The sequence below is a fragment of the Stylophora pistillata genome, chromosome 5 (genome assembly GCF_964205215.1).
Source record: "Stylophora pistillata chromosome 5, jaStyPist1.2, whole genome shotgun sequence".
Lineage (NCBI taxonomy): Eukaryota > Metazoa > Cnidaria > Anthozoa > Scleractinia > Pocilloporidae > Stylophora > Stylophora pistillata.
Genome location: NC_142523.1, coordinates 35,096,379 through 35,112,042, shown reverse-complemented (window position 1 = coordinate 35,112,042; position 15,664 = coordinate 35,096,379). Strand labels below are relative to the sequence as shown.

The 15,664-nt window shown below is 39.1% G+C and overlaps 2 protein-coding genes across 3 annotated transcripts in view; both read right to left on the bottom strand.

The window, feature by feature from the left end:
• The window catches only part of LOC111332470 (phosphatidylinositol-3,5-bisphosphate 3-phosphatase MTMR14), a 29,928-nt gene that overhangs the window by 10,139 nt on the left and 4,125 nt on the right, over positions 1-15,664 (bottom strand). Inside the window, exons 9-21 of one of the 2 annotated variants that reach the window (XM_022937811.2) lie at positions 15,525-15,595; positions 15,311-15,385; positions 14,671-14,734; positions 14,492-14,577; positions 13,837-13,913; positions 13,603-13,639; positions 12,776-12,852; positions 11,910-11,968; positions 11,398-11,530; positions 11,146-11,275; positions 10,763-10,785; positions 10,560-10,658; positions 8,943-10,363 (exon numbers count right to left, since the gene is read on the bottom strand). In XM_022937811.2, the coding sequence (XP_022793546.1) occupies positions 10,180-10,363; positions 10,560-10,658; positions 10,763-10,785; positions 11,146-11,275; positions 11,398-11,530; positions 11,910-11,968; positions 12,776-12,852; positions 13,603-13,639; positions 13,837-13,913; positions 14,492-14,577; positions 14,671-14,734; positions 15,311-15,385; positions 15,525-15,595 (1,115 nt within the window). In that variant the 3' untranslated portion in view covers positions 8,943-10,179. Of the gene's footprint in view, positions 1-8,942; positions 10,364-10,559; positions 10,659-10,762; positions 10,786-11,145; positions 11,276-11,397; positions 11,531-11,909; positions 11,969-12,775; positions 12,853-13,602; positions 13,640-13,836; positions 13,914-14,491; positions 14,578-14,670; positions 14,735-15,310; positions 15,386-15,524; positions 15,596-15,664 lie in introns of those variants that run through there. The other variant, XM_088762235.1, reaches the window with a different exon arrangement.
• On the bottom strand, positions 1,548-5,778 carry LOC111332469 (uncharacterized). Its single transcript, XM_022937810.2, has 2 exons — positions 5,389-5,778; positions 1,548-4,790 (listed from the first exon to the last, which is right to left on the bottom strand). Exon 2 carries the CDS (start codon positions 4,758-4,760, stop codon positions 1,929-1,931), a length of 2,832 nt encoding a protein of 943 aa, XP_022793545.1. The 5' UTR covers positions 4,761-4,790; positions 5,389-5,778; the 3' UTR covers positions 1,548-1,928.

The following is a 15,664-nucleotide window of genomic DNA, read 5'->3' as shown; positions in this document are numbered from 1 at the left end:
GCCGGCTAATTGTTTTTATGGTGATTTTTTTTTGTTTGTTTGGATGTCTTGTCGAGCAAAGGAAAATGTGCTTCACGCCGAGTCAGTAATTCGACTTCATTGCCCATTTCAAAACTGTGGTAAATCTTAGAAAAACAAAAAGAATTTAAACGAACATCTTCGTCTTTATCCGGAGCACAAACTGGATGGCTTGTCAACCTCTCGGAAACGGGTTTCATTAAGACTGTGCAGAAAAATTTCTAGACGACGAGAGTAATCCTTATTCCAGGAAGCAAAGGGTCAGTGAAGTGCTGAACTGTCTGAACGATGAAGAAATTGTAGATTTAGTTTTATCAAAGATTGCCAAAATTGTCACCTGTGGACTTTTTACTGCGAGGAACTGATGGAAATCATGATTTTCACAGCAAATTATGCAAGTTCAGAGATGAACTTTTCCTGCACTACCCAGAACTTTAGGCAATGTTTTCTCCAGAGCCCTCAACAAGCACTGGTTTCTATAACCAGAGGCAAGTGTTCACTGAAATAGTTTAAAAGAACAAACCTAATTCTTGCAGCTGGCTCCTTGAAATTGACAATGGTTCTTTTTTCAAGGATGTTGTTATGCCTTGTGGTTTCAAAAAACAGCACTCTGCATTTTTGGAATTTTCTTGTGGAATTGTCGGGTCCCTCGCAATTGGACAAAAGGAAACACAAGATGCACTAAGAAACAAGCGGGGAAAAAATTGAAAGTGGCCATCGGCATCAATTCAATTTTAAGTAAAGTTGAGATTTTTGGTAATCTGAATGACACCCACCAAGAATTACTGAAACAAATTGGTCTAGAATTAATGAATTTGGAGAAGTGGTTGTAGGCCATGTTGACATTGAAAAGTACATTTCATTGTTTCTTGCCCAACCTGGAACTCAGAGTGTAATAAATACACCCAACAATCGACTGATTCTAATGGATTACACAGATGGTTTTCTGTGGCTTAAATGGTCTCATCATTTTACTGCAGAAACCAGTGTAAGAGTGAAACTAGTTGAGCCTTACAATTTACTTAGCACAGTTTTGACTGTTGCCCTTTGGTTGGGGAGTGATGACTAGGAGACGACAAAAAAAATGTGGTCAAGCTGTTTATAAACAGCTTCAAGAGCTAAAAACAATTAAACATCCACTGACTGGGAGAGAAATAAAAATTATTAGTCTAAGACACACTTCTGGGGATGGTAAGGAAAGGAGGTTATCTACTGGCAGTTCATCTGCCAAATCTACTTATCTAATCCCAGAAGCACCAGAGCCAACTAGGTGACATGAAGATCATCTGTCCAGAACCAGTTTGGACAGTTTAAGATGCAGAGAGTTGCCAAAAAAAATTTGAGAATGAACTATGTGGAAAAGCCCCCACTAAAGAAAAGCACAGAGAGTTAGCAAAACAAAATCTTGGGAACACTGGGCGTAAAAATTTGAATGGTACAGCCTTTATGGAGTACCACCCTGGTACTGGTCACCTTGGGTTTCGGTCACCTGAAACACTATGTTTGCGAATTGCAAAAATTGCAGCAGGTGAAATGTGCCAACTCATTTATTCCAAAGATGATGCATTAAGGTCTTATTAAATTAATATTTAAAATACCAGTAACCTTGACGATTGTACTGAGCACTAGCTAAAGTTAAGGTACAAGACTACAAAAAAAAAAAGATAAGCCATGAAGTGAATACAAAAAGAGCCATCATTGTGCTGTTCAATTGACCAAAAAAGCTATTCCAGAAATTGTGGGGAAATTGGTGGAGAAGCATAGGGGAGGGAGTGGGGTAGGAAATTCAAGCACTGTGAGACTAGTGCATATTTACCAAACCCTGTGGCTTGTATCTCGATCAAAAGTACAGTTTATCTCTTTCATTTTTCTTCTTACCCTTATGCTAGTTAAGTAGATAGAGCCATGGGTCATATCCTCCTTGAAAGAAAAGCCAGGCAACATGGGGTTCTCTCCATTCTGTCCTGCAGCTCAGCTAAACTTATCTGAATCTTTTGGACATAATCATGCTCAGGTCCGAACTTCTTCAAAAGAATGTCCAGTGCACGGGCATGATAGTCTGCTACTAGTTCAAAGTTACCTTTTGCTGCATGCACAAAACTCAAGGAAATGTAAGCAGATGCCACTTTAACATGCTGAGACCCAAGCTTTTTCATATATATATTAAGTGCAATTTCATAGCTATCTCTTGCCTTCTTTAATTTACCAAAATACCAGTATAAAACACCCAGCTCATAGTATGTAAATGCGACACAGACATCCTCAAGTCCAAACTTTTTGATGCGCAAAACCAGTGCATGCCTTGTAAAGAATTTTGCCTGCTTCAGGTCACCAAGGTGACGATGTAGAATGCCTAGGTTGTGATAACAAGTTGCAATGTCCTCATGATCAGGGCTAAGAGTTTTTGTTTGGATGTCCAATGCATGCAGGAAAAAGTCTTTAGCCTGCTCCAGGTCACCAAGGCGACTGCACACGATACCAAGATTATTGTAAGAAAAAGCAACACAAACATGGTCTGAACTAAAATTTCTGCAATAGATGTCCAATGCATGTGTAAAGTAATCCTTTGCCTGCTCTAGTTTACCCAGGTCACAATGCACCTTACCCAAGCCACTGTAGGCCTCTGCCTCTGCTTTGTTGCAATCTACCACACCTAGGTTGACAAAGGCTAAGACCACCTTAAAGCATTTCAGTGCTGTCTCCAATTCACAATGTTCAACACACATCTCTCCAAGTGTTATAAAGTTTTCAGTGAAGTCTTGAACCGTTACAATGCCACTCTCTGCAACTTCCAATATTCCTTGCTCAGAAAACAATGGATCTGTTTCAGTGATCAAATTTTTAATATGGGGGACTATACTCTTGCCAAGGAATATGCGATCTACGTCTTGCCCAATCTTGGATGGATCTTGGTAAATGCCTTGTGAATAGGTTGTAATGGCCCCATGGATGACTTTAAGGTGTTCATCCTTTGTGTGGCATCTTACTACAGTATTGATGACTTCGTAGACAACTCTGTGGACTTTAATGTAGACACAGCCCTCATCTTCTGAAAATAACAACAGTGAGCATCGGTTTAGTTTAACATTAACCATCTCTTCGTCAACAAATTCTTTATCTGTTTCCGAAATGTAGCAGGTGACAACATCTCGAAGTATCGGTTGTGGTGCACATAGGGAGAGAAAAGAGAATGTGTGATAAATAACTTTGTGAGATGTCATATCTCTCTCTAAAGCAAGTCTTATTGTAGTGGTCATAGATATTGGGTAACTTGAGTTGGTTTCAGCAAGAATACTCTCTGTACTTCTCCGTTTTCCTTCCTCCAATTTCTTCAAATAGTCAATCCAACCAAAGTTGGAAGCTGCCTTGTTCTGTGCAACTTCTCTGACATATGTAGCAGCACTTGCCAGGGCAAGAGGTTGGTAGTCTAATACTTGTGCAACTTCTTTTTCCATCTCATCATCAGTGACACCAGAAAGTTGTTTCAACAAAAATCTGGCATCTTCAGGATCCATGCCTGTGCTGACTGAGATATGTTGTATGCGAGAGCTTGTTAATGGGATGGACATGGTGTCTTGTGTTGTTATGAGCATCTGGCCTCTTTCCCACTGCTTGTTCCCTGCATCTGGTAAATGACTATGTATGCCAGATACATCAGTGACATTGTCAACCACCAGCAGCCAGGATGTGAAAAGCTCAATTTTAGTGCTTATCAACGTCTTGAGATTAGTAATTTTCTCATTTGTGTCAATCTCTCTGGATTTGAGGGTGTTTGTAACAGCATACTCTGGACATTTACAATACCGAGCAAAAGAAACATATGATTCCAAAAGAGCTCTTGTGTTTTCGGCATTTAGTGTCATAACAAATGAAGTAGTGGTATTCAACTCCTTAACTTCATCATAGAATCGCTTGGCTACTAAACGGGACAATTGAGATTTCCCACTTCCTGGATTTCCTGATACATAAAGGATGCTTAAACAGTTTTCATCACCCTGTTTCAGTGCTTTAAGCTGTTGTGTTATTTCAGCAACGCGACGAGTACGGGGTGCAACATCATGGGAAGGTGCGGAAGGAAGAATGCAAAATGAAGAGACTTCAGTCTGTAACTGTTCCTCCAAGACCTGTCGTTGTCCTTCCTTTTCTAGAAGTTCCATTCCTTTTTCTTGGAGTTTGTTTTCCTTCTCGTAAACTTCGTGTTTAAGGTCATCCACCTTCCTCAGGACCTCCTCTAACTCCTTGGTTGGAAAACTGGTTTGATTTTGGATTTCTTTGATTTTAGCAGTGTCAAGACCAAGATTGTGAAATGCTTTGAGGACTTTGAGGATATCATTCTGAAATTGAATTTTAGAAAGATGGCCAAATGGTACATGTGCAAATTCTTCATTTCGAAATTCCCTGAGGTCATTCACATTTGACTCCACTGTTGGATTGAGACTTTGAATGCAATCTGAATACAGGATGGCATAAAATAGCATGGTACAATCCCACTCAGCTCTATTGCCATTCTTCATGACTGTCAACAGACGTTTATTTTTACTTCTTTTTTTATGGGACTCGCCATTCCAAAAGTCTGATCCATTTTTGGGTTGATCTTTCCACTCTCCAAGTGTTGTCATGTAGCGATTGTCCCATTCCTGTTTGAAGATTGTTCGCAGACCCTCAGAAAGTATGTCCGTGACAACACAAGATATCCTGTAGTAGTTCAGCTGCTCTGCAGTGTATTGCAATGCTGTCGCCATATTCACAAGTACTTTGCTTAAATAGGAAACCTATTCAAGAAAAGGTTCAAACAAAATGTTTTCTGAAGGGTAATTGTAGAGGGAGTCTTAGTGCTCGACAGTCAGCGTCATTTAGAAACCTTTGGTACTTAGGGATGTTTTATAGAAACCGGGGCTTGTTCAGCTATGCAGTGCAAAATCATGGAATATTATAACACAGAAAATTGCATTGTGATTACTAACTCAACCGATTTTCTCATTACTCTATTTCTTTCTAAGTATTTCAAAAAACTTCTTCACCATTTTTAGGAGAGCGTAAGCACAGATAGCCAGCAGAACAGGCGTAATTTTTAAGCGAAGGCGAGTGCGAATCACGTTTGAGGCATTCTTCAACACGTTCTACATAGACTTCACAAGTCCAACACAAAATGACATCGCAGTGAAATCTCAGCTGTTAGCAAGTGATTTAGCTCGTGATCTTACACTGTTTGTTCTTAGAACAATGAACAGCTCTTTCATCGAATTATCAATCTTTCTTTAATCTTAGGGTTCTGGAATGTTGTTTGCGTTATGTCTGCGTGTTGTTACCGTTTGAGAAAATTGCATTGTATCTTCCTATCAGTGATCATCACAGTTAGATCAAGCTTACCGTTCCAAAATATTCTGAATCCGATGAGAAAAGTCAGCAATTCTTTAGTTTCGGCGAAGAACCACGACGCTGCTGATGCAATCTCCCAACGATACTCGTAAAAGTATTTTCCAAATATTCATTCAACGACAGACCTGAATAACGTATGCGCACGCGCTAAGTTTTTGGCGCGAAAAACGGATGAGTCGTTTGCATGGGCTGCCTTGAGGCGTTGTTTGTGTGCCTTACCGCTTTTCTTTTAAAGAACAACCTCCACAAACTTTGTTCGCCCCCTTAATATTTTCGAAAATTAATTTTCTCCTTAAAACTTTGAAAATAGGAAAATGCCCTCGACGACAACAAAATGCCCCGGTTTTTAAATGCCAACCCTTCATTATTTTCGCAAGTTTCGCTATATTTTGAACCTCGCACGCGTGAGCCCACATTGTTGACCGTATACCTTAAACGTAACATTTCGTTATTCAGCTGTCTGCTTCAGTCACATGCATCTCATATGAGTCGAAACCCAGGTCCCCGACCCTCCCGATTATGGGGCGCCAAATGTGTTTTTATTACTTTGAGTGGTTATTTGTATACAATGAATAATTATATGAAGTTCATATACTTTGAACTGCGGTATTAGATACGTATGATGCACGATCCTCGCAGTAGAGAGCGCTATTTATGCAATAGCGAAAATCAGACCTGAAAAAAATCAGGCCTGATTTTTTTCAGGTCTGATTTTCGCTATTGCATAAATAGCGCTCTCTACTGCGAGGATCGTGCATCATACGTATCTAATACCGCAGTTCAAAGTATATGAACTTCATATAATTATTCATTGTATCTGATTTATCATCACGGGTTTATTACGAATCAACTTAACGGCCTGCTTCCAGTTGGCTTGTTAGCTCAATTGGTAGAGCGCTGCACTAGTATCGCAGAGGTCAGTGGTTCGAGTCCCGTACAGGCCTGATTTTTTTCAGGTCTGATTTTCGCTATTGCATAAATAGCGCTCTCTACTGCGAGGATCGTGCATCATACCTAAGGTTATTTGTATATAACCAAAACAAGTATGGTCATATGTAAATAACCACAATGCAGTTTGGTTATTTATAAATAACCAAATCGAGACATTGGTTATTTAGCAAATAACCAAAACATGAAAGTGGTTATTTGCTAAATAACCAAAACTGAAAATTGGTTATTTGCTAAATAACCAAAACTCAAAATTGTTTGTTTGTAAATAACCAAAACCGGAAATTGGTTACTTGTAAATAACCAAAACTGAAAATTGGTTATTTGCTAAATAACCAAAATCATGGAAAATTGGTTATTTAGCGCAAAATTGGTTATTTACCTAGTTTGGTATGGAGACGTATCAACCATGTGGCCTGTTTTCTCGCTCATTTCCCGCTCATTTGCTACAATGAGTTAACCGCCTCCCGGTTAGCTCAATGGATAGAGCACTGGACCGAAGTGCGGGAGGTCAAGGGATCGAGCCCCGGCCGGACCAACACTCAACGTCGATCTCTCTCAACATGGCTTCCAACGATGACGTGGTGGCAAGAATTTTCTGCTTAGAAATTCTCAGCAATAAGTACGTCTCAAGGCAGATAGCTGGCGGTGTGTTGTCTTCCGAAATGTTGAAATGTCTTGTTGTTGTTATTATTTCCTAGTTCAAAAATAGAAATAAGTCCAAATTCCTATTTACAAGTCTCAAGAGACCACAACACAATAACAAGAGTTTTTTTCTTCGTCTGCAGCAGTCCAGGGTATGCCAAAAATAAATTACAAGTACAATCTTGCATTAAACTCCCTCAAACTCATTGTTTACTATTCTGAAAGGATAGTAAATATTTCGGAAGACTTCCTTCTATTTAATTGGCAACAATGACCAGCTTTTTCATCGAGAATCTCGCTTCAGTCTTGGAGTTCTGGAATGTTGTTTTTGTTTTTTCCGCTTTGAGAATTAAATTGCTTTGCATCGTCCTATCAGTGATCACAAGAATATCAAGCTTACCGTTTTAAATATTCCGAAACCGTTCAGCAGAGGCAGCAATTCTTAAGTTCTGGCGAAGAACCACGGCAGGCTGCTATCTCAATTCGCAATATGAATAACTCGATTCAGGAACTTAAGAGCGAAGGCTCACACTCTACACGGCCTACTTGAATCACGTGCTTCTCACATGAGTCAATATGAAACCGGGGCCCGACCCTCCCGATCCCCTAGAGTTGAAACACGGCTAAATTCCCGCCCCTTCTTCAGCCCCCAGCTAAGCAGCATTTTTAAACGCTCGCCCGGTGCAGTAGGGCCTTTGCCCAACACTTCTTATCCAGACAAATTCATGCTTGTTTGTTATCTCCAATCGCCCACTTTTTTTTTGTTTTTTGTTTTTTTTTCGTTTTTATTCATCGCTCCCCTTTCTGATTAGAAAATTGGGATTCATCCAAAGAATTGTTGCGATCATTTGGAACCGCGTCCACCCCGCCCAAATTTCCACCATATTCTCTTCCATTTCTTTCATTTGTTTTACTCCCGTTTCGTTCCAATCGAACTCTGACTCAGCAACAAGAACATAACGCTTTGAGCGCTCTTTAAACACATTCAGAGGGAAGGTTTGCTGAGGTAAATATTGTCAGCGACAAAATTGCTAATGAAGCGAACATTAGAAATCACACAGATTTCAACGGCCCAAAAGGTCAAACTAAATGAATAAATAAATAAAAGTCAACTCATAATGCAACTCCTAACGCAACTCCTAATGCAACTCCTAATGCAACGCATAATGCAACCGCCTCCCAGTTAGCTCAATGGATAGTGCGCTGCTTGGACTGTTGTGCGGGAGGTCGAGGGTTGGAGACCCGGCCGGACCAACACTCGAGGTCTTAAAACAAGTGAGAAGAATATGCTACCTTTCTTTAACAAGAAATGGTTAGATACTCTAGTCTTCTCGGATTGGGGCGAATAAATGGAGGTCCCGTCTCCTGCACGGTTAGGGGTAGGAGACGCTAACTTCCCACGCACGAGATTACTGTGTGATGGATGTCCTCCCCTGGGGTGGTTGTTGGGTAGGAATTGGCCCTGAAAAGCCCCCATGGGGAGTGGTCAATTAACATATGTATGTATGTTATGTAACTCAGTCGAAATAAACATTGTAGGAATTCTGACAAGAGAGAATACTCGGGAGAAGTTCGCCTCTCACGAAGAGATAAGACTTTATCACAATCTACACGAATTTGATTCGGACCACCACGGACCCACGACTATGTTCTTAGGTAAATATTACTACCATTCGATCTGTTAACCATTTAACTCTAACAAAAGGCCAAGAAAGAATTTCTCCGTACAATGTCAATAAGACAACAACCAGACAAGTGATGAGAATCAGGAATAATATAAACTTGGGGATAATTAAATGATCGAGTAACAGATTCTCCAAACTAACATCAATAGAATTGTGTGATGGACAGTTACTAATGAGATCTCGGGAGTGAAAGGGTGAAAAAAAATCTACAGAACCTTCTCAAATGACAACAAACCTTACGACACTTGCTAGATTCTGAGACAAATATTGAGAACAAAATTTATTTTTGATATTAGATGTGAAGTAACTTAAAAAAATGCTCTTATAGATAATCAAGAACTTCAACTTTCAAACTGTATCTTAAATGTGAATATATTAGGATGTGTGTATTATCAGGGGTCATGAGTTCTTCAATGTAATTAACGACAATTTTTTTTTTTCTGGGAGGACTATAAACAATTTACCATTACAAGTAATGCATTTTTTCTTAAGACTTAATTTTTTCACCGATACATCCACTCCTCTAGTTCGCGATAGAAAACTTCCAATGTTCTTCTGAATAACAAATATTCGTTACTAACAACAATTAGATACTAATTTTGTTTTCGTAATTTTCTTCCTTTTCATAAGATTTGCCTGGTCTTACAGCAGCCTCTTGCCCAGACCTCTCTCTACTTACAAAATTATGGGCCACAAATTATGGGCCGCAAAAGGAAGGGAAAGCATAGTTGTTAATTCCTTCCAAGGTCCCTTGCGCTTTGCACTAGTTACCAATCGCTCGCTCAGAAGATTGCTCACACAGCCTCTCACAACCCTTGCAGAAAAAGAGGCTGTTCAGTTCGTTTATGAAAGGGACTAAACGCTGATCTTTTTTAATTTGAGAATTGTTCAGAGTTAATCGTTGTCGAAAGTTTAGTGGGTCTGGTCTAAAATGTTTGTGTTCATCTGTTTTCACTGCATCTAACAGCTACGTAAAATTCAGTTTAGTTCTGTGATTTCACTTGTTTTGAAGAACGTCGTCCAGTATTTTCTCTAAAATTAGGTGAAAAGAAACTGGGTTCAGCGAGCAAAAACTACGCCAGACTTGGTTTGATAAAACCAAACTCGTTCCCAGTGTCCTCACACTTTCTTCCCGCGAAGGAGGAGGAGAGTGGAACGAGGTGGAAAATAATTTTCCAAATTTTCCATTCTTTGAATAAAGAGATATGATTCAGAGGATAATTAACACAACAAGAGGATTTAATCGCAGCACAACTGTAAGTCAGGGTATAAGATGGAATAAAGAAATGAGAATTTCGCAATGGACATTCCACCAGGTGCTTTCTCTTGTCCGATGTTTCTAGATCGGATTGAGATTTAAAATGTGGCATTTAGTGTAAAGGGAGTACAGGTGAGTGAAAGATGACCATGAACTGAGCAAACTCGGTTTGGGTACTTGAACAAGTGCAATTTTTCGGTTAGAGGGTGTTCAAACAAATTTTGAATCGAATTAGAATTGATTAGCCTAAACGACGGTGCCCCATCCTTCGCGTAGTTTCTCGCTTACTTGATCGAGAATACTTGAGAAAGAATTGCTGCCTTCGTACTTCGTCGTGTTGCCAACAGCCTTGAAATAAAGTTGAAGAAACAGGCTACGGACGGCTCCTAAACGCATCTGTCGCTCAGAGACCTCGTCCACGCTTTCGGCTCTGTAAACAGACAATCAAACAGACAGGCAGACAATAAGGAACGGCAAGGGCAATAGTAACTAAACACCAGCCAAGCTGGCTACTTAAAACGCTAAAAATGAAAAATTACTCAAGTATATGGCACCCTACACAGTCGGCAAGAAAACAAAATTTAACGGAGGCAACTTAACAAGAAAAAATAAACTCAATATCTCACAAGCTTGTGGAGCTGCTGCCGTGTCCAAGCGCAGATATTGGAGAGTCCCGGACGGTGGTAGTTCCATTCGGACTTCCTGTTCCAGATATCAGCTGCCAACTAGGAAATAAAATAAAATTCAATTCACTTGGCACGAGTGAAAGGAAGTCACCCAAATTTAACCGCTGAAGAGAACGAGAAAAAGCTGAGTGATTCAGAATTACCTTCCACATGTAAAGGATGGTTTCTACGAAGAAAAAAAAGAGTATGAGGAAAATTTAACATATGGTACAAATTCCGTTCTTTTAATAAAAAACAAAAAGGTTTAATTACAGTGGCAACGTAGAAACAGTAAACGAACGAGTGAACGATAAATGTACTTTTAAGAGCGATAACTTCCTATATATTCTCTTTGTCGTTGTTCATGATATGTTTCACAACACCTCTTTCCTATACTGGATGTTTCTTCGCATAACATCAAATTCTCAAAACAGGCAAACGTTTATTAGAGAAGGAATATAGAAAAGAAAAAGAAATATGATCCAAAAGAGAAACCCTCAGATATAGATTCTGCAATTTTTAGAATAATCAGTGTGCCTGTCCATACTTGATCAGACTGAGTTGAGTTCTTTCTTGACCGACGAGGTACCGGAAGAGGACTAGTGGACTGGTGACGAAATTCATGATCTGCGTGAGAACGAGGCGGAGAATGATACGCTGCGCGTGCGCCATTACAACTGAGGACAAAAATGAACAGTATTAACAAATCAGCATTTGAGGCACTTATTTGAGGCTTTCATCACTCAACAATGTGGAACAATGGAAACGAATACCATCGGACAGTAACCAACTAACTTACTGAGTAAACGAGGAGGAAGCTAGTTCTGTATCTTCTGCTATCTCCTGGCCTATAAAGAAACTTGTTCTTTGTTCTGACGTCATGCTACTACAGCTACTCAGACTTGAGTTACTCCCGCGTGACAATCGATCATCTGTGCAGGAGAAAAGAAAATGTAACGTGTCACACATTAGACATGTTATGTCACGCTATCGAAACTACTCAGACTTCGGTAACTCATGCGTAACAATCGATAAACTGAGTATCATTTGACGAAAAAAAGGGCAAGTCACCTGAAAATTGATCGCGAAAATGTGAATTCAAAAGGAAGTGGACGTTAAATGTTACATTTTAAAACTTTCGTGTCACGCCAATATAAATTCCCAGACTTGACTTCTATCAAGAGACAAGAATTTATCTATAACCATATCACCACGTCCTCACTTTCCGTTTCTATCTGAAAGGCGGGTGCAAATTAAATAGCTTTCTAAAACACTTTAAAGAGCAGTGACGATCAAGCACGCTTAACATACCCAAGAGAACTGCACCAACATCAAACGGACCTATAGAATCACTTCGCTTATCACCAACTCTAAAAATAAAGCGTACCACTTTGTTAGACCATAGACCACTTTCATAAATGGCTGCCGGATTAATATTCTTTTGTTTAAATTCAAATTAGCCTTTCTGGCCTCGTTCTCCAGTACAAAATTCAAAAGAATACATTATCTCAAGCGAGGCCAGAAAGGCTTATTTAAATTTAAACAAAAGAATATTAATCTGGCAGCCATTTTTGAAAGTGGTCAATTAGGTTAGCAAAAGAGGTCTTTGACGATAATCATTCCATGAACATACGCTGAATAACAGGTTGAAGGAATACATACACAGATCTGTTTCAGGAGGTTTTATGCCTGCCTGAGTTCACAAATTTGCGCCCCATTTTACAGAGAATTTGAACGCAAAACAATATTCCGTTGTAGAAATAAGTAAATTACCAACATCTCACACAGCCTAATTCGCGTAGCCTAAAGCGTAACGCTTTGTTCGTAGACACGTTGTGTTAAGGAAATTTTATGAGGTTGAATGTATCCGAACAATTGTTAGTAAGTACACTTTAAAAACTTATCATCTTACGGGTTTATGTCGAATTAATTTGATGGCCTGCTACCAGTTGGCTTGTTAGCTCAATTGGTAGAGCGCTGCATTAGTATCACAGAGGTCAGTGGTTTGAATTCCGTACAGGCCTGAATTTTTTCAGGTCTGATTTTCACTTTTGCTTAAATAGTGCTTTACTGCGAGGATCGTGCACATAGGCGTAAGTACACTTTGTCATCTTAAATCTATAAAATTTCAACAAAAACAAACAAACAAACAACCAAACAAACGAACACACATGTACCTCCGGGTTGAAGTTGAATTTACAGAAAAGTCATCTGAAGCTATGTTTTTCAAGAAATTGAAACAAAAGAAGAAAACCTGAAAGAAAAACACCCATAAGTATGCAGCGAAAAAAAGACATGATTTTTACAATACAGAACATTTCCTGGTATATGCTTTTTTGCAATGATCCTTTTAAGTCTGTTTACGAGCCAAATGGCCCATCAGGCCAGCCCTTAACTCCAGTTTCTAGAGCATGATATGACTGGGAGTATTTCTACCCCCCCCCCCTCCTCCTGGATGGGATGATAGTCCATCGCAGGGTTATCACCCAGCATTAAATTCATTAAACTGCTGCGTGACGAGAGACACTATGAGAGCAAAGTGTCTTGCCTAAGAACGCAACACATTGTTCCTAGCCAGGGCTCAAACCCGGACCACTTGATCTGGAGCAAAGTAACAACACGACGCTCGAGACGCTCCTGGAGTGACGTCACTCATCACCAATCTTCCCTTACGCGGTCAACTTCATTGGGCGTGGCCGAAGCGGGAACTTTAAAGCTCGATTTTAGGGTGAAGAGGCGTCAGAATCAATTTTTTTTTTTTGAGAATACTTTTTTTACAGGTTAAAGAGATACCAAAACAATAAAAACCCTGTTGGCCGTATAGACACTTCAAGTGAGCTAAAATTTCAGAAAAGAAGCCTGAATCGGATTCCAACTCGTGCTTTTAGATACCAGTCGGACGCTACCATCAACTTAACAACGAAGCCACGTGCTGGGGACCGGACAAATTTGAGAGGATCTTACTGTCAATGCCACAGTTTCAAATATAAACTGAGATTCTCACCTCTTCTCCACGCTGAAGTCTTTCAGGGAGACCATGCCTAAAGCGACAAAAGAGTGTAGTAACTTTAACTTTTTGCCACAGAAGAATCACACAAAGAAAAAATTTTCTGCTTTATTTAATAGTCCCCAATTTCAAGATACACGCTATTTTTAGAAGATCTGATACACTTGTTTTAGTGCTGCAAATTCGGCAACTTCTCTAGAGTATTTTCTTCCTTAAGTAAGTAACTTTTACCCAAATAAGAACCAGTCATAAGCTATGGTCAGGAAAAGTAGCTCTGCAGGACTCAGCGACTGATGAATTTTGCCATCCTGTTCACATAAACAATGAAAACAGTTAGAGTATGAAAAAAGGAATGGTGCATTTGAAGTCCTGACATCATATACTCAAATTTGGCACAATAGAAATCTTAGGTTCCTAATATTATCATCGAATAGCAACACAATAAATTTTTTGTTAAAGAGGGAAAAGTTTCTAAAGAAACTGTAGCGCTGCGTTGGTGGGGGTAACAAGGTAATTTGGTAATATCACCTGAGTTGAAATTGTAAATTGGCCACCGTAAAGGGTTAAAAAGCTAACGTTTCGAAGGGTAGCCATTCATCAGAGCGATGACAAAGGGCTAACACTCAAAACGTCAGCTTTTTAACCCTTTATGGTGGCCAATTTACAATTTCAACTTAGTTGATATAACCAAATTACATTTTGTTAGTTTACTGGCCTAATAACCCACTTGGAATATTAATCAGCCTCGTGACATGTGGATAATTGACTCGATTTTGGCTCGTGATTTAAAAAAAAATTTTCTTGTTTAATCGCGACTCAAATGTTCTCTAAACATTCAGTGTGGATTACTAACTAAAGCCAGTAAACCAAAAGATGATGATCTCACCGCCCATAAAGACATCCTAAGGAGTGAAATAAATAAAGGAGTTCTGTCCCATCCTGAAATGCAGTGTATCAACAGGCCTCCTTCCCCTGCATAAAACAAAAGACAAGATGTACCAGTCATTGCCTTGCACTTGGAAAATTTACAACTTTCTTGTAAAACAGCAGAGGTGATGAACCTACCATCTTTGACACAGCTAATCAAAAGATTCAAATAGTTTTGAGTCAATGTTACAAGATCCCATAACTGCAAAGAAACAAAAAGACTTAAATTGACTCTGAGCCAACATGTTGTAACAGCAGCAAAATATCAAATCATCTTGGATAAAATTTTACACAAAACAGTTATGTATCAGTTGATGTTCATAAGTTATAGAACATTTCCCCCCCCCCCCCATCATATGACCAATATTAGTTCTTGTAAATGACAAACAGTATGATGTAACATAAAAGGTCTTTATATGATTCTCGTGAATAGTGGAAACATTTTGTTGAGGTATTTTGTTGCTGAGCAACTAAATTTTGATAATGGTTGGTAACCTGCCATTGATGGCAAATTTTGTGAAACTGAGGCTCTAAGTACTTGCCCTCCAATGGAGCTTTTTCTCAACTTGTGATGGCCGTTAACCTTTCTTTCAAAAGATCCACTTAATAACCAAGTCATTGATTCTTTGCCAGCCAATACATCACAACAGTTAAGAAATCAAAAGCCTGGTTTTATAACGAGTAAGCCTACTATTAAAACAGACAAAAAAAAAAACTCAATCCTTTCTTGATTAAACATTACCATTCTCTTTACTGACTAACAGTTTTCTTGTCAAACCTGGTAGTTGTGCCATTCGATTCCTTGACGATGCAGCAGCAAATCGGGAACATTTAATTTTGTGTCTACATAATCCTACAAAAGAAGATAAAACTAAGCTGAAGATTCTTAAAGAAATGAGGACAATACCCCTACAGGAAACGACCTAGCAGATCTCAAAAATAAACTATTTTCAAATAAAAAGAAAATGTACAAAAGTCCTTGATATATTTACCTGTTTCCAGTTAAAATGTAAACCATCTGCATTGTACTCATTCTCCTTGAAATCTCTGAAAAACTCACAGCCTATGAAAAGAGATATGGTTACCATGATAGCACAGTACAAAATTAATAGCATCATACATTCATTGAAGC

Excerpts from the sequence above, each read along its gene's own strand:
- LOC111332469 (XM_022937810.2), bottom strand. The coding sequence starts at position 4,760 with ATGGCGACAGCATTGCAATACACTGCAGAGCAGCTGAACTACTACAGG.